This window comes from Anser cygnoides, chromosome 5 (assembly GCF_040182565.1).
Source record: "Anser cygnoides isolate HZ-2024a breed goose chromosome 5, Taihu_goose_T2T_genome, whole genome shotgun sequence".
NCBI classification, from domain to species: Eukaryota; Metazoa; Chordata; class Aves; order Anseriformes; family Anatidae; genus Anser; species Anser cygnoides.
Window position 1 is genome coordinate 42,522,766 of NC_089877.1, and position 17,766 is coordinate 42,540,531.

Below are 17,766 nucleotides of genomic sequence, written 5' to 3' on the forward strand. Positions count from 1 at the left end.
TCCTCCCGCTGTGCTCAGGTCCTTTAAAGAGGGAGTGAGGTGGCTGGAGGCAGCCAACCGGCTGGGAATGACTCCTGAATATGCAGATGGAGGTCCAGGGGTCCGTCCACCTTCCGCTCCCACCCTGCTCAGCTGTCTCCCAGGCTTACAGACACAGCACCAGTGCTGGGCTTGCTCTGTCCGGCGGTCCCCAGCCTCTCTCGTGGCAGAGCAGGGCGATGCTCGCTGGGTGACGCCTGCCGCGCTCTGCCATCCCAGGGGAGCCGGGGGCTTGGCGGTGCTGTAGCAGCCAAGGGACTGGTCGCAGCTGGGGCTCACGCGGAGGCAATCTCTGGCCCAGAGAGCTCTGACCAGCCCCTTCCATGCACACCTGCAGGGCTGTCCCACCGCCTAGCACCACCTTGAGAGGGTTGGGAAGCTGTGGTTTGGCCTGGAGGCCCCATCCAGGACCCAGGATGGTGAATTGTTTGTGAGATGACGCAAATACACCAGGCACAAGTGGTGTCTATGGTGTGGAGATCCAGGTGCCACCCAACTCCTGCTGAAAGCGCCCAGTTTCTTCTAGCATCCCCTGCCATGGGGATACTGGGGGTCTGCGATGTAGGAAATGGCTGGGAAGTGGAACAACATAGGAAAAGCAGCCAAATTCAGTACCTTGTTTATTGTAGGGTATGTCAGAGGCATTCCTACCGCCAGCACATCCCAACCTCACCCCCAGGACCGATCTGCCTGATGCTCAGCGCAGGAGGCGAGGAGCAGGTGGAAGTTCCCTGGAGCTAGACAAAACCGAGCTGCCCCTACCCTTCCTAGGTCTCCGTCTAACTCACCTCCACACACCTAACTAACACCGTGATGCTTGTTTTATTCACTTGGTAGGCAGGCGGCTGTGGTTAGAAGCAGTTGACACCGGGTGGCCTTGCTCAAGGATATCAGCCCTCTATAGACAGACCACGGAGAAATCCCTGACAGAGAGCCTTCCTGGCACAGCTGCCTTGCTTTAGAGCTGTCAGCACATCTTTGAAGCCTCAGAGACTACACCCTATTGATTTTTCTTCAACCTTTTTTTTGAAAATCACACTGAGGATATTCATTGCAAACTTATATTAGGAGACTCTTCTGAAGGTTGCAGTTTAGCAATGATGTATTATTAACCAATGGCTAAATTAAGGATGTATGCGTAATCTAGACCTGGCTCCTTGGGAGATGCCTGATTGCCAGACAGACTTTTATGGCTTTCCCAAGGTACTTTTTGGACACCGCAATGAGTTCTTTGGGTAGGGCCCCTCGCTACAAGAGGGATATGGAGGTGCTCGAGCGAGTCCGGAGAAGGGCAACGAAGCTGGCGAGGGGTCTGGAGAACAAGTCTTACGAGGAGCGGCTGAGGGAGCTGGGGTTGTTCAGCCTGGAGAAGAGGAGGCTCAGGGAAGACCTCATCGCTCTCTATAGGTACCTTAAAGGAGGCTGTAGCGAGGTGGGGGTTGGTCTGTTCTCCCACGTGCCTGGTGACAGGATGAGGGGGAATGGGCTAAAGTTGCGCCAGGGGAGGTTTAGGTTGAATGTCAGGAAGAACTTCTTTACTGAAAGGGTTGTTAGGCATTGGAATGGGCTGCCCAGGGAGGTGGTTGAGTCGCCATCCCTGGAGGTCTTTAAAAGACGTTTAGATGTAGCCCTTAGTGATATGGTTTAGTGTAGGACTTGTTAGTGTTAGGACAGAGGTTGGACTAGATGATCTTGGAGGTCTCTTCCAACCTCGATGATCCTGTGATTCTTTCAGAAACGGCTCCCTGCCTGGGAGCAGGCAGAAACCAGAAGGTTGGGCGTGCTTATACACTTCCAACACCCAGGCTGTACGCGAGGAGCGGGGCTTATGCGCAGATTTATTTCTCTGATTGCAGCGGCGAGATGGGCTCCTTGCTTCACCCACGCAACGCCCCAGCGGCTGCCGTCCGCAGCAGCACCACCCGGGCTGAGCCCCGCGGCCCTGCCCCTACCCCGCGGCCCCAGCCCCGCTCCCCCAGCCCCGGCCCCGGCCCCCCCGCGCCGTTCCCTCCCCCCGCCCCGCCCCGCGCACTTCCCCTCGCGCCGGGCCCTGCTTCCGCCGTCCGCCCTCGGGCTCCCGCCGCCGCGATGCTGCAGCTGTGGCGGTCCCGCTGCCTGGGCCGGGCGCTGGGCCGCTCGCTGCGCGCTCTGCGGCAGGTACGGCCGCGGGGACACGGGGACCGAGGGAGGGAACCGAGGGAGGGAGGAGGGCGGCGGTGGTGCCGGGCCGGGCGGGGACGGCGGCGCCAAGGGCACCGGGACGCGCCCGGGGCCGGCCCCGAGCGGCGGCGGCCGGGCCGGGCCGGGAGCACCCGGGTCACTCCGTGCCCCCCTCGCCGCCCCGGTTGTCCCCCTGGGGGCCGGCTCCGTGCCTGCCGGGTGTCCCCCCGGGGCCGCCGCCCCGCGGCGCGGTGAAGGCCCGGAGCCGGGGCTGCTCCCGGCCGGCAGCTTCCGAGGGCTCCGGGCCTCCGCCCGGCCCTCGCCCCACGCGCGTCTGCGGCGCGGGTCCGGCGGGTGCGCAGCGCCGTCGGCACCTTCCAGCCGGGGGCACGGCGCACCCGGGTGGCTGGGCGTAGCGGCGCCTGCCCCCTGGAGCTGGAAGCGGCTTGGTCGCCACCGGGGCAGGGACAAGGGCAGCGAGTGCTGGCCGGTGGCACGGGGTGTTTTGAAACCCTCCAAAAACGCCAGATCTTGGCACGGCTCCGCCGGGAGAAGCGGAGACAATGGGCGCGTGCGAAACTCGGAAGTGGGGGGCGGACGGGGGAACGGCGGAGTCAGCGGGAACCGGCGGGGAAGGGACGGCTGAACCCGGGTGCTCTCCTGGAAGAGGAGGGAGGTTCTGCGCTCCTGTATCGAGCTGGAGTCGGGGAGGTGTGAGGCACTGCCGGGGGCAGGCAGCTGTTGAAGGATGGCCTGAACAAGTCCAGCCACGAGCTGCTCTGAAGCAGGGGGCTTTGATCAGGAGCTGTGAGCTGGGACAGTGGAGTCCTGTTTATCTGGGGACAAGTTTATAAAAACTTCCTCCCTCTCTGATCCTCTCCCCATGCTGGAGGAGTGTCACCTGTTGTCCTGTTAACTGCATCCCCTGCCCGCTCTGTGTTGTTACCCCTGGTCTGTCTTTGCACCTGCCCAGCCACGCTGTGCGTAGCTGTGTTAAAGCCCCCAGAAGACACGCAGAGGGTCTCCTGTGGGGCAGTGGTTTGCGCTCATCCTTGTCATTAAAGCAGCAGCCGCGTGGCTTTGGGGAAGCTGGGGCTGGCAAACTGATTGCTGCTTTGCCTGTCGTCAGAGCTGGGCTCCCGTTTTGGCTCTGTGACATGAACTGTACGCTCCTGTTGAGTTCGGGTCCTTGCCTCCTTCCACCACTGCAGAAGAGGTTGGTAGCACGCGGGGTGCCGCTTTAGCAGGTGCACTCCGTGGCTTATGTCACCGTGAAGTGACCCGCTGGAAGGAGACAGCTCCTTAAAGGTGTGGCCGGGATGCGGTGTGCCGGGGTCACTTTGACATAGCGGTGTGAAAGCAGTTCTGAGAAGTCACGTGAAACTGGGGGGGAAAAGTTAATCGCCTGGTGCGTGAGGCGCTAGCAGATCAGGCCGAGGCTTCTCCAGGCAAACGCTGTGACTTGAGAGTGACCCAGGGCGCCGACGCCAGCTAGCAAGACCTGCGTGCTGCTGTTTCCTCCGAAGAAGCTCCGGGATCGGATGCAGGGCAGGCTTAGCCAGGTGATTTCAGGAGCAGGTACAATCACAGTGATCCCTTCAGGGGAAAAAAGGAACGGGAAACAGCCCCGTTGGGCATCTCGGAGCTGCGTGTGCTGGCACTCTGTGGTTAAGGGATGGACACGCGGCGGTTCTGCGGAACGCAGGAGTCTCGGCGTCCTTCGTTAGTAGCTTCTTCCTCCTGTTCCAGCTCTTCCCTCACTTAGCTAGAAGGCAGAAGGGCAGAGAGACACTAATTTTTTCCTTAATTTTGCCGTGACTGTGCAACACAGACTTGGCACCTCTCCTGGAAGAGAACCACAGATGTGTTTTCTCCCAGCCCTCTATTTTAGCACAGACCTTCTAAGCTGTTTTTCTAACCTTACAGTAAACGTTCACTAAGGCTGTACCTCTTTCTTAATAAGTTACTGCCTGAGATGCCAGGATTACCTTTACAACTTTATAAAGCACCCAGGGAAACATTAATGGATAGAGGTGAGCTCAGGCTGCTTGGAGTTTTATTTGCGATTAACCTCGCGTTATCTGGGCCGCTGCGGAGCGCGGGCAGGATTTGATCAATACGGGTGCTGGTACAGCGCTGAGGATCACGGGGCGCTGGGCTCCCGACCAAACGGCGTTACCGTGGCGTTTGTCGTGCCGGGCCCAGCAGGGCTGGCTCTGCGGACGCTGCTGGACCCCAATGCAGCTTCGTTTCCTTCCGAGGCAGGCCCCACCGGCTCGGCAGCCGGGCTGCGGGTGTCCTCAGCACAGCTGGCCGCAGCCCGTAGATAACGGAGTTACTATCTGGGAAGCCACGTCTGTCTGTGGGTCTGGATAACTGAACTGCGGAGGGGCCCGTCCGGAGCTGCTGGTCGTTCTGACGGTGCCAAGTGTTCGCTGGACGTGCTTTTGCAGTCTACAGCCCTGCAGGTGGTGTGGCAGGTTTAAGCATCTCTTTGGGCCTCCATGTTTGTGCTCCCACGCATCTCTAAAAGTAACTTTGGTGTTTCAGCTCAGTTCTGTCCTACCCTGCTTGCTCTGGTGAAGCTGAAATTGGGGTTTTTACGCAAACTTCCTTTCAGAAACTGAAGACCTGAATGAAGTCTAATTTTTACCCTCTGTATTTCCTGCTGGATGAGGGTGCTCTGAGCTGCTGAGCAGCTGCGGTTCCAAACCGTAGCCGACTGCATTTTAGTCATGGTTACAGAGAGTTTTTTCCTTATGGCTTGTAAAGAATTTCTAGGTTCTCCAGATCTGCAGGTTCAATACCAACAAAAGGTAGAATAGCAGCGGGTAAAGAAACCAGGTTATCTTGAAATGTCTTTTACTTTTGAAGAATGTTATGCTGACCTAGGAGTGCAGTCAATGATTACTGGGCGTGAAGGGAAAGGTCACCAGAAGGTGGGATTCCTGGCTCACAGATGGCAGGAGGAGTTGTACCATCGAGGGAAATTGTGGCCTTCTGCAGTTCAAAGGCTCTGTGGCCTTCAAAGAAACCAGTAACTGAAAAATAGATGCTACAGGTCAGATGCTCTGATTGTAGGATTAAACATCTTGGAATAGCTTTTTATTATACCCGGTAGCTACCCTTGACCTTCCATTCACAGCAAGCTTGGTGAATGGGCCTTTAGAAATGTGTTCCCTCTTGAAGAGGGATGTGTGCAGGCCAAGGTCGGAGCAGCAGGAGCTACAAGGGAAAGCCCAGTCTCTCAGGCTTAATGTCACTCCGCAGGGAAGCACCCAGGTGTAGGTGCTGTCACCATCTCCCCCCCAGCGTGCTGTGGGAAGGTGGCGTGCCTGGACCCTGAGCGGTGGGTCCCGTCTCTGGTCCGCGTCTCCTGGGAAAGCCCAAGCCCTCCCGGGGCAGGCCTCCTTTTCGTGATACTGATGGTTCCTCTTCTCTCTGGCAGGGGAACTGCACTCTGGCAAGATGCTCTCTGTCTGGTGAGTCTTACCTTTTTGTTTCCTTTCAAGCTACCTAGCCAGAACAGAGCTGGTTATGGAAAATGAGAGGAGATTCGATTGGGGGTTACGTCTATCAATCATACAACGAAGAAGCAGTTGGTGAAATGCATGCGCTGCGTTCCCATGTGAGTGCCTTCCCTTGCCTAGCGTAAATGCCACCCGATCCGTTCGGCTGTGGTGAAGACTTTACAGCAGCAGCATTGTATTTCAGGCACTGCGGTGCTGGAAACACGCTGTTGCAAAGACCAGCCCTCTAATAAACCGCTTCGGAAACAATGGGTGAATGCTAAGTGAAATGTCAAAGCTCGTGTGCCTGGGAAGTGCTGTAGTACTTAAACTGCATTTTCCCAGAGCTCTCTTCTCTGGTTGTACTGCCTTTATGTCGGATTACATCACTCGCTTCTGATTCTGCTGTGAGAAATCACTTACATCTGCTGACCTTTCTGGTTATAGAGTTCCAGGATTATTAGCTCTTTAGTAGGGGGTGGTGTCAACGCTGTATCACCTCTTTTAAAAATCAAATAAATCCTCCTGGCCCTGTGTAATCGAGATAATTATGTTCTCCAATTGCTATGCTGATTCTCTTTCAGATCAGCCTGGAAAAATGCCCAGTGCCCTGACAGAGGCAAAGGACGGGAGTTCAGGGCGTAACAAAACTTGCAGCGTCAGGGAACGCGAGTTGGGTGGGAGGGGGCATCGAGGTGCATGAAACTCTGACAAGCGGTGCACCTACATTCCCTATCGTGGGCTTCAAAAAAGAAGCGTTCTTGGGCCAGGTGGCGAATAGAAAGGGATGCCAGTGGCTTGCTGCTTGGCCCTACGCCCCATTTTTGTGGGTTTTGTCCTCCTTATCCTTCCGTGCGGTTGTGAGGGCTGCTGAGAGCACCTCTTAGGGGCCTGATGCCTTGCTGCTGTCAGGAACCCCTTAACCCTGGGGATAACTCACCAGCAACGGGGGCTTTAGCAGTCCTGGGGATGTCCCTTGTCGCTGTTATCTTTTTGTTCTGACCGGGGTAACTGCTGCTTTGTTTGCTTTTTTCCAGAGTTATCCTTCTTAGCTCTGAGGTCAAGATTGAATTGTTTTTTCCCCATCTCTTTAAATCGAAGTGAAGACAAGGCCACTGTTCTTGGCAGGCTCTGGGCAGGTTTGCTGAGGTGCCTCTATCTGGCCGTATGTCCCCTCTTAGTCCCAAGTTTCTTTGAGGTTGGATAGTGGTGTCCTTTGCAGTTTTTGTTTATTTTTTGCTGACAAGAGCGTCCCCGGGCTGGGTGATGTTCCCGTGGGGTAACACCGTTCTCGTTCACAGGTGTGGCTGGCAGCCAGGGACTGGCCTACACCAACAGCAGGAAGCTCGTGTAAGTATCCACAGAAAGTTGTGATATGTAGAGGCTGCTCTAGCCCTGACAAGACCTGGAAACTGGGAGGCTGAGTATAGTCAGCTGTCTTAAAATCCCCGTGCGCTTCATAGGAGCGTGGAGCCAGCCCTAGAAAAATCTGGGCTCTCTAGCTTTTGCAGGTCAGAAACTGTGGCACATTTCAAGAAAATAAGGTCTGTCTGGAAGTAGGTTGCAAGGTAGGATAGGGGCAGGAATGAGGAGACCAGTGATAAATGAGTCTCTATCCTGTGTTTATCTGACTATAAACCTTTGCTCTATGGTGGCATCGTGGTAGGATTGCTGCTAGATGCAGGAAGAGGTGGTCTCCTGCGGGAGAAGTGGGATGGTTCGGGGAGCTCTTAGTGACACGACAAGGTTTGCACTGCTGAGGTAGTCAGGTTATTCCCCAGGTACGTTTTTTACCTTAAGAGCGCATCCATAAGAGCTTGAAACACTGGTCTGTTTGCACCAAGCAGCTTGTGTTGGAGGAAAGCTAAAGCATTTTTACTTCAGGTTTCCAAATACAGTGTGAGTAGGTATAAAAAAAAAATCCTTTGAACGCTTGTGATTGCCAGCTCCCTGTGAGGGGACGTGGTGGAGGGAAGCAGCTGTCTCTTGGCTGTGTTGACGTTGGCAATTAATGGCGCGTTCTATTTTTTGGAGCAATCTAGCAACTTCTGTAGGCATGACAGTCCCGATCTAGAGGTAAAAAATGGTTCCTCGTGCTCATCTTGGGTGTATGGCTAGGTAAGCCTCTTATCGGTATTTAAACTACAGCAGATCTGTTGGGCTGGCTCCCTAAATTAAGATTTCATAAATATCAATTCTCACTGAATTTCTTACAGCATTAGTGATTGTAAACTGAATTATTCCTTGCTTCTTAGTGGGATTGTTGCACCTCCAACCAGTAAGTAGGAGTCTCTTGGAACAAATACATCCGAACAGCTGAGCAGCCTTCAGATCAGTTAAACAAGCAAATGTAAATTTTGAGACTGGGGCTGGCAGCCTCCAGAGGAATGTACTTTTTCTTCTGTGTTCATATCTTTTTCTCTGTCTCTCTGCAGAGTAAATAGCTCCAGTGTCTTCGCTGTCCGTTACTTCAGAACCACAGCAGTACATAGTAAGTAAGAAGTCAGGAGTCAGAGAGGTGACTCTTGTGCTATCTGTTGCTCTTCTGACAACAGCTGAAGCTGCCTTTTCCATCCTTGTGGTTCAGTGGTGGCTGAGTTTTTGCCTCTGGGCCCTAAAGCTCTTGTCTGGTGTTTCTGTCACAGTGTGATATTTGGCCAGGTGGGAATTTCTCGTGTGTTCAAATCTTAATCGATGTTGAAGTAAGAAGGCTAACGTTTGATGTCTGTTGACCTGCCAGCTCTACTAGAGTCCTGGTGACACAAATAAAGCAGTGCCAAACGTTTTGAGCTCTGAATGTGTTCCAGTCTGTCTGTCTGTCTCTCTCACAGGGGATGACGTGGTTACGGTGAACACACCAGCCTTTGCAGAGTCAGTCACAGAAGGAGATGTCAGGTGGGAGAAAGGTAAGTACTTACCTCTTCCCTGCGATTCTCAGCAGCGTTGCTTCTGCACTGGAAAGCTCAGGGGTGGACTGCAGTTCACTGGCTGAGAGCCTGCTCTGTGTCCTTCAGCCTGTGACAAACAAGGTAGTTAAGGTTAATTTCGGTTTGCAGTTACTGCTTCATTACCTCTGTCCTGGGTGATGTTGAAGGGAGGTGTTTAAACTGGAATCGGACTCTGCAGCAGGTTGAGTTAGACTTTTCTTTAGAAGTTGTGGAGAACTGGCATGAGAAAATTCTGGGTTAGTGGGAGACTGCTGTGGGTTACGAGGGGGAGGCTGGAGCCTCCTTCCTCACAGAGCTCTTCGTATCTGTCATTCAGCTGTTGGAGACACAGTGGCGGAAGATGAAGTGGTGTGTGAGATTGAAACAGACAAGGTAGGAGTCTTCTGGACCAAAACTTTTTCTAGTTCTGTAGTGAGTACCCTGTATGGCTCCTCTCCAGCCGAGCCTGCAGGCCCTGCCTGTCTCTCCTGCCCCCTTCACAGAGAAAAGCTTTTCTCACTTAGTATGAAATCTGGCTGTGCCTTAAGTGAGAGTTGTTTGATAATTCTTCCCTCCTCATGCATTTGAATAAGCATCAATGGTGCTGATGTTTGTGGGAGCTGTGATTCCACTCCTTCTTCCCACTTGGGTGCTTGAAGCTTGGAAACCTGTTTGTGTTTAAACAGAAATCTGCAGAGCCGTGGGATGTCTTCAGACAGTTTTTAAATTCAGCCTTTAAATGTACTCGCCCCTTAAAGAACTCCTAGGTTTTGAAGTTCTTGCTAAACTCCCGGCCACATTCTGCTTCCAGTGCTGCTGTCAGGAGGATGCTGGCAGTAATACAATCAGTTCTGGTTTGTACCCCGGGGCAGGAAGATCAGGCTATGCATTCTACTGCCAGCATCTCCTACAGCTCCAAGTACTGGCACAAAGTCCCAGTGGAGGCTGTGCAAACTGGTGGAAATGGTGCAAGACAGAGGGGCTGTCTGTGCCAGATTACAATGTGTATCTGTGCATATCGGCATCTTTACTTGGGCACTCGTTCCCCATCAAGTATTTGGGGGAATCTCAAGATTTTCCATTTTGCAGACATCGGTGCAAGTTCCAGCCCCAGCAGCTGGTGTGATCGAAGCCCTTCTGGTACCTGACGGCGGCAAAGTGGAAGGGGGGACACCTCTGTTCAAACTCAGGAAAACTGGAGGTAAGTCAGGCATATATAACTTGCACAGAGCTTTCATATTTCAACCTGTCTTTTTCTGAAGACAGAAGCCAGGCATTTGGAAGGATCCTGATAGAGGCAGAAAAAAAGAAAAAGCATAGTTGTAGCCCTTCTGAGGGGAAAACTTGCCTTTTGCTCCCTCTGGAGGAAACGGCAGCAGTAGGCTAAAATTAGCTGAGAATTCCCCTGACACAACTCTCTTCTCCACCCTCTTCTCTTTGCCATCCAGTCTCCTGCATGGTGAGGAGATCTAAAACTCCATGGGATCCTCCTGTGGGGGCTCCTAGCAGTTCTCCAGTGTTGAGAACATACAGGCAATTTGTCAGAGGATTAACTTTTATCAGGTTGGTTGGACTCGCAGATCCCTGACTATAGAAACCGTGGTTGCTCTTACGATGATTGTTCTTCCTTGTCTTTTAGCTGCTCCTGCCAAGGCCAAACCAGCAGCAGCCCCTCCTCCTCCTGCAGCCCCTGAACCTGTAGCTGCAGCTGCTCCTCCCCCTGCTGCAGCACCAATCCCCACTACAATGCCACCAGTGCCGCCTGTGTCAGCTCAGCCCATCGACAGCAAACCAGGTGAGGCAACAGCTGCTTTCTCCTTTTTTCCTTGGGGAGAGTTCGTAAGGTTAAAAGCAATTAACAGGCTGGCACTTAGTGTGAAAGCTTCCCTGTGTTATTGCTCTGGATGCTGCAGGCTGGAGGACTCAGCTATGCCTGGAATCCGCCTGGCCCAGTTTGCAGCTGCTTATGCACCTTGTTGCTTAACATGGGGCTCCCGAGCATTTTCTCCAGGCCCTGGCTTCCCTTTCTGACTGATGTCTTCTTTGCCCTCAGTGTCTGCAGTGAAGCCGGCTGCAGCTCCAGTGGCAGCCCCTCCTGGGGAGGCAGCGCCCAGCAAAGGTGCCCGATCAGAGCACAGGGTAAGCTGCGGGATTAGGGGCCTTGCCGCTGCTCCTGCTGCCAGGTGACACCTTGTTCTCGCACGAGCTGTGAACTCGGGGATGGGGCCGTATCTACCTGTTCGCACCCAGCTTGGCAGGACTGGGGAATGCTCTGTGTGAGGGCACCACTTAGAGGTGGGATGGAGAAAGAGCCAGGTCTGATCTTGGTTCTAGGCAAAAGTCTCATCCTGAGCTTTGCTGGTAGAGAACGTACGGCTCCATGCGGTCTGCTTGGTCTGTCCACAAGCCCTCAGCAAGGGCCTGAGGGTGCTACAGATGCTTTGTGCATTCCTAAGAAAATTGGGTTGAGCAGCCTGCTTTCTTAGCTGTCTTGCTCTTCTCATATTAGCCTCGTGCTGGAAATTTAACCGTGCTTGGAGTTTGAGGAACACAGGTCTGAACGGGCAGCTCCATAGTGAAATGGGCAGCTCCTCAACCTGTTGTGTTCCTCAGGGAGACCTGAGGTGAAAACCTTAACCCCATTTCTGATCAGCAAGGTGGCGAGAAGAAGAGTCTTTTGAGTTTCTTGGGTGTTTTGTCTCTTGTATGAACTTGAGGGAGCCTCTGCTTATTTCTGTTTAATTTTCAGGTGAAAATGAATAGGATGCGTCAGCGTATTGCTCAGCGGCTGAAGGAGGCTCAGAACACTTGTGCCATGCTCACCACTTTCAATGAGATTGATATGAGGTGAGGAGCAGACCTTCTGTTTTCCCCTATACTGGGATAAACGGGTGCAGGCAGTTGTCTTTAAATAGCAGCCAAGACCTTACTGATCCCCTCTGGGGAGACTGACAATACATCTTTTGGGACATCTTCCTGAGGTGAGTACCACCGCCTGTACATCTTCGTCAGGGCTATGGTGGTGTTGCAGTAGGAGGGGCGTGCAGCTTCCTGAGGGTCCCGTTCCTTGGGAGTCATCTGCTGCTTGTTAAAGGGGCAGCTCAGTTCCTCATCTGTGTGGTTCTTGGTTGAGCGTTGGTAGATGTTGAGCAGAAGAGCAGGAGTAACTGGTGTCACTTGTAGAGTGGCTACCAGGAGACACCAAGTGTATCACCTGCTTTCTGCCCCTCCACCAGGTTACTTTTTTTGGAGATGGGCATATTTGGCCTCCCATGAAGTGGTTCCCTGGGGCTCACCGGCCTCTCAGATGGGCATTACACAGGTCTGAGGCCCTTGCTGTCAGATGGTTCAGCTTTCCAGAGACAGACCAGCATCCTTCCCCCTCCCCTCCTGGCAGGTGGGGGTCTCCTGACTCAAGTGCTTGCATGGGCTGAGCACACTAATGGCTTTGGAGGGTGGGCAGCTTATGTTACAGTGCATTAAGGGGAAATTGTGCCCAAATCAAATTGCCTTGTGAAATCCTATTCTGCTCCTTAAGACAAAACATGTAAATATTTGGGTCTCAGAACAATAAGGTTGGCAAAATAGTCTTGATTGGAGGGGAAGTGCTGCAGCTTTATCTCCTCTATGAGCCTCACTGAGGTGTCGCTTTACGCTGGCCTGGGGCTCTCGTTGCATCTGGTAATCTGGTTTGGATTGATTGCTGTGCTGTCGACTCGTGAGGGCCTGAGCTGGGGCCTCCTGCTTCCCGTGGGGGGTCAGCGTCTGAAAGGAGGAAGCCTTAATGAGCCACTTTCAGAGCAAACCTCCTCCTCATTGCTGCAGTCCTTGTGTCTTGGGAGGCACTAATGTCTTTGGGCAGTAATCCTAGCCCTAAACAAGGTTAGGTGCAGGAAAACAAACACTCTAAACCACAAAGACCCCTGCCCCTTGCTGAAACTGTCTCTTCAAAGACTTAAGGTCTCTGGAGGCGGGAGGGATGGACCGTGCAATTCCACAGCATCTGGATTAGCCTAGAAGAGGCAGAGCTCATAGCCACTGCTTGGGTGACTTTTTGTAAATGTTCTCATTTCTAATAAATATGAGCGGTGGGGAAACATGGCTTACTTGCTTGAGGACTGTGGGTGAACTAGCACCTGCTGGCATAGCGTCTGGGAAGGTTTCTTTTATATTCATTCAACTCCTGGAGCCAGGGAGTGGGGTTCAGAGGCGTTATTGTGCTGGCTGGTGCTGGACTTGTGCAGCGGTTGAAGTCTTTTGCCTCTTTCGTTGCCTGCATCTCTTCTTCTCTTGGCATTTCCCATTTCGTTTACTCTTCAGGGTCAGCCCTGACACAGCTGGAATTGCCATCTGCAGTGCCGTGCTGGTACCAGCAGTGGTGGCTCCAGAGGATCAGCAGGGATGTCTGCAGCTTTATCGGGCCTGAGCAGGAAATACACCGTGCCTCATCTTGCTTGGGCGCCTGGCAGTACAGCTCACGCGGATTAATCCTGTTCTGTTTATGGTCCTGGACCAGGTCCTGTTAGATCTTTTGGCAGGGGCCTTAGAGCCTCAGCCCATTTCATCTATGACATTTGAAGGATTTTTCAGGAGACTGGGGTTTTTCCCGTTGGTAGTGCAGGTTTGCAGTCATTGGGGTGGCACTGAGATATATTACAGAGCAAGGGAACGATGTTTTCATGGACTCCCTACTGACCACTGTTGTAATCTGTTTTGCAGCAACATCCGGGAGATGAGAGCTGTACACAAGGATCCCTTCCTGAAAAAGCACAACCTAAAACTAGGTTTCATGTCAGCTTTTGTGAAAGCTTCAGCTTTTGCTCTGCAGGACCAGCCCGTTGTGAATGCAGGTGAGTGGTGACCCTCACTGGAGAGCTGCACATCCTGCCAGTGTCAAGGGCTACTAGCTTGGACAAGCAGGTCAAATACACAGGGAAGAGGGGGACAGAGTCCCTTGGGCTGCACCTGATGTTGCTAATGCCACTTAACAGAGGTAGATGACACCTTGCCAAGAGCCCTGTTAGCAAGGGCTTGCCAGGACCGGGGCTGGGGCTGTGCATGCTAGGTGTTCACCCAGCCTGAAGAGGCAGAGCGTGCCGGTTGGTGTAGCTGCTATAGGTGCAGTGCAGTTCCTGGGGACTGCCAGAGGTCTTTGCTCAAACCCAGAAGAGGAGAATAACCAAGGCAATGTCCGAAGGGCACTGATCTATCTGACCTGCCTTCTGTCCGTCCCGACACCTTTCCTGCAGGAGCAGTAAAGGCTCAGTCTTCTCCGGAGTTACGCTCGAGCTAGAGATGAGCAAGTTGTTACGATTTAATAGATATTTCTGGCCTTTTGAGCTCTCAATCTTGGGTGCTGTACGTGTAACACAGCTTTACCTTTTTTTGTCTCTTAGTGATTGATGACACGACCAAAGAGATTGTGTACAGGGACTACGTGGACATCAGCGTTGCTGTAGCAACTCCCCGGGTAGGTACCTTGGATGCTTTGGCCGTGTTCCCTACAGTCTCAGGCTTAGGACGGTTATTGGCTCGCTTTGAGTCAACTCAGCTTTGAGCTCCACTGCAGCAGAAACTTCACTGCTTCACTGCAGCAGAAACTGATGAAACTGCTCATCTAGGTGTGTCCTTGGACTAACCCTACTGTACTGTCCCACCATTTCCATAAATCATATTGCTGCTTCAAAGATATTTTCCTGTCCAGGGAGAGTGTGGGATGGAGATGCGCATGTTGAATGAGTTGTTTCTGTTGTAAGGCAGAGGTTTGGCCAGGACTGTCACTGCTCCCGAAGTCATGGGGAGGTCCTGCACAAAGGGACTGCGCTCTTCTCCCAGAGGAAGAGTGACGGCTGAACCCTTCCCATCGTCTCACCTGCTTTTATGGATGTTGATTTGGGATATGAACAGTCCTGTCTGTGGTGGGCTTCTATGCAAAGATGAAGTCTGATTTACTCTGCGGGCCCTTTGTGGGTGCCGTGCCAGGTTTCCTGACGGGCTGGCAGGGCGCGAGGCGGCTGTGCCAACCACCTGCTGTGGGCTGAGGCCAGGCTCCTGCCCAGCGGCAGTTCTGTTTGTCACTGCCCTGAATGTGCTGATTGTGCACTTTGCTTCCCCCCAGGGTCTTGTGGTTCCTGTCGTTAGGAATGTAGAAAATATGAATTTTGCTGACATAGAGCGAGCTATCTATGAGCTGGGGGAGAAGGTAAGTAAAGCTGGAGGTGGTTTTGGAGAGGGTTGGGAGGAAGGGAAGGAGTTGAGGGTGCTCGACAGGCATGAATTGATTCAGTCCCTGTGTGGTGTCATCTCTGACCTCTAACACACTGAGTTGTGTTGCGGGGAGTGATCCGGTTACAGCTGCAGCCGTGCCGTGCCTTACAGGACAGATCTGTCTACTTGTTTGAGGCCTCTGGAAGGGCAGCTCTGTGTTAGTGGCATGGTGTGTCTTCGCCTTTGTCTTTGGAGGCCAAGGCTGAACTCCCCTGGGTTGTGAAGTCTTCTGCAAAAACAGGAGTTGGAATCAAAGGCAGGAAAGTCCTTCCCCAAAGACAGAAATGTTCGGGTTTAAAAACAGAATTCACTTTCAAGTAATTTATGCTGGTTTTCAGCTGAACAAATTAGTAAGGGAAGCTCTGGCTGTCAGCACTTATTCCTGGAGAGGGCGAATATCCAAACCCTTGTCCGTTGTCTTCTGTGATGTGAGTGGCCTTCTAAGACCTTGCCTTTCTTCTAGGCACGGAAGAATGAACTGGCCATCGAAGACATGGATGGCGGCACTTTCACAATCAGCAACGGAGGGGTTTTTGGGTCGCTCTTCGGGACGCCTATCATCAACCCACCCCAGTCTGCTATCTTGGGCATGCATGCCATCTTCGACAGGCCTGTGGCTGTTGGAGGCAAAGTAAGTAGAGCTGCACAGGAGGTTTCCGTGGGCAGAGGGGAGGGCTCAGAGGGCTGAGGACCACAGCCCACATGCTTTTTCCAAGGGGGAGATGCCACTTTCTACAAGGCTTTACGGTGAAGGAGGAGCAGAGGCTAATGGATGAAGGGCTGCTTGGTTGGCCCTGGTACTTGCCTGAGGTGTGCAGGGGCCTTGCCGTATCTGTAAGGGGGACGACTGAATAATCTGCTTGTCCAGAAAGATACCGAGTCCTGTGCGGTGTGCAGTGCCAGGCAGGACGCTCCCAGGAGCCCCTGATTCAGGACAGGGAAAAAGCCAGGTCCTCCCAAATTCAGAGGAGGGCGCCAGGCAGGCAGGTGCTGAGCACGCTAACGCCCGTCTCGCTGTTCCCCTTCAGATCGAGGTGCGGCCCATGATGTACGTGGCACTGACCTACGATCACCGGCTGATCGACGGCAGAGAGGCAGTGACTTTCTTACGCAAGATCAAGGCAGCGGTGGAGGATCCCCGCGTGCTGCTGCTCGACCTGTAGAGCAGCCCCACCCCCACGCAACCCACCCAGGGCAGGGCCGCGGCACCAGCAGGGGCGACGCAGGGCATTCAGGAACTGGCAGGGGTCATTCCAGTCTCTCTCCCTCCCCCGAGATCGGAGGTGTCCCAGAGGGGATCGCGAGGATAGCTCCTACCTCCTTTCCTGTTCTGTTCAAGGATGGTTCAGTCTCTCACGAGGACTGCTGTGCAGTGGGCCGCCCACCGAATGGCACTGCCTTTCCGGAACCGTCTCTATGGCGTCCTCTCCCTCGTGGCACCAACCTCTCACCTCTAGCTTGTCCTATACCACTGGAAAATGCTTGCTGCTGCTGTGCTAGGGTACCCTTCCCTGCCCCTCCGAGGCAGGTTCAGCTTTATTTCCTAGCACTGAGGTTCCTGGGGGGGGAGGAGAGGAAAGGCTGCTGTTCTGTCCCTGTTTTGCTTGAAAATATTTCACACTCGTCTGTTCTGCAAGGGCAGTCTGGGGTCCCCTAGGCCGATTGCAGCAGAGTTTTTGATCAGAGCAGGGCTGAGGTAGGTGTCATGCCTCTGGCAGTGCCCTAGTTACACTCCCACCTCGGACAGGAACGCGGTGGTTACGTCTCCCCTGCTTTCCCGTGGAGATTTTGTTTCTCTCCAGCCTGGCCAAGAATGTTCTTGGCCGGGGGGACAGAGCACACGATCTCTGGGGGGGGTAGCACTGTTCCTGGGGGTGGGGGGGCAACCCTTTCACCATTACCTGCCCGACACTCGGCTAAGAACCGGCCCCCAGCAGCTGTCCTGGAATCACAGCACACTGATGGTGGGTCCGACTGCTGTTTTCCTGCGTGCGAGGGCTCGGCCTTCTACCAGCGAGGAGGGAGCTGGGGGGGCAGGCCTCTAAGTGTAATGTATATCCCAGCCCGAGGCTGCTGGTTTGGGGGGGAGGGGGGCAGTCCTTAATCCAATAGCGCACACATGTACGGGGGAGCGAGGGGGTCGCTAGTGCCTGCGGAGTCTATTACTCGTACCCTCTCTACACGGAACTTGTAACTAAAATATTTAACACGGCGGATTTTAAACAAAATAAAACTGGGCAACGACTGCGAGGTGGGGTGTGTGTGAGGAGGAGAGCCAGGTCTGGGGCGAGGCCTCGGGCATCGGCAGCCTCCCCAGGGCAGCGTACGCAGCCTGGTACCTGATGGTGAGAGGGAATGGGAGCTGGGGACAGTAAATTGAGGCTTCTCTGACTGAACTCTCCTGTTCTCAAACCCTCTGGCACAGAAGTGGCTCTTCCCAGTAAAGATGAGGTTTGGGGCCTGGAAGTCATCATTTTCCCGGTCTAGCACCAGAACCTTTACGGACAGCAAGGAAATCCCAGCATTTGCTAAATGGCACGAGGGCCAAGAGGGAGAACCGGGACATGGTTCAGGACAAGTACGGAGCTGGAGCCAGGTCAGTTTTTCCCTGATACAAGTGTTGTAAGGCATGAAAGTGAGACAAAGGGTATCAAGGGGTTGGAAAGAGAGAAAGGAGGCAAGGTCAAGGAGGTGTAAAGCTAAAGTTGTCTCTCAGCTGTGGTGCTAGCAGCACTTTCCCAGGGAGCTGTCCCTGCTGGGGCGTTAAGAAATCATTCCTGGATTGTGGTAGGGTTTTTCCGTTTCTGACATCAGCTTCAGAGAAGGGTTGCCCTTTCCAGCTAGGAGTGAAGGCAGCCTCTTTT

The 17,766-nt window shown here is 53.6% G+C and overlaps 1 protein-coding gene across 1 annotated transcript; it reads left to right on the forward strand.

Moving 5' to 3' along the window:
- The first annotated feature begins 2,061 nt into the window (after positions 1–2,061).
- DLST (dihydrolipoamide S-succinyltransferase) lies at positions 2,062–17,147 on the forward strand. Its single transcript, XM_048059798.2, has 15 exons — positions 2,062–2,196; positions 5,648–5,681; positions 7,010–7,058; positions 8,144–8,199; positions 8,540–8,614; positions 8,973–9,028; positions 9,725–9,836; positions 10,275–10,430; positions 10,689–10,774; positions 11,385–11,482; positions 13,355–13,485; positions 14,032–14,105; positions 14,754–14,837; positions 15,366–15,533; positions 15,931–17,147. Exons 1-15 carry the CDS (start codon positions 2,128–2,130, stop codon positions 16,063–16,065), a joined length of 1,383 nt encoding a protein of 460 aa, XP_047915755.1. The 5' UTR covers positions 2,062–2,127; the 3' UTR covers positions 16,066–17,147.
- The last annotated feature ends 619 nt before the right edge of the window (positions 17,148–17,766 follow it).

Excerpts from the sequence above, each read along its gene's own strand:
- DLST (XM_048059798.2), top strand. The coding sequence starts at position 2,128 with ATGCTGCAGCTGTGGCGGTCCCGCTGCCTGGGCCGGGCGCTGGGCCGC. Across the intron at positions 8,200-8,539 it reads CAGAACCACAGCAGTACATA|GGGATGACGTGGTTACGGTG; the intron begins GTAAGTAAGAAG and ends TCTCTCTCACAG. Across the intron at positions 15,534-15,930 it reads CTGTGGCTGTTGGAGGCAAA|ATCGAGGTGCGGCCCATGAT; the intron begins GTAAGTAGAGCT and ends GTTCCCCTTCAG.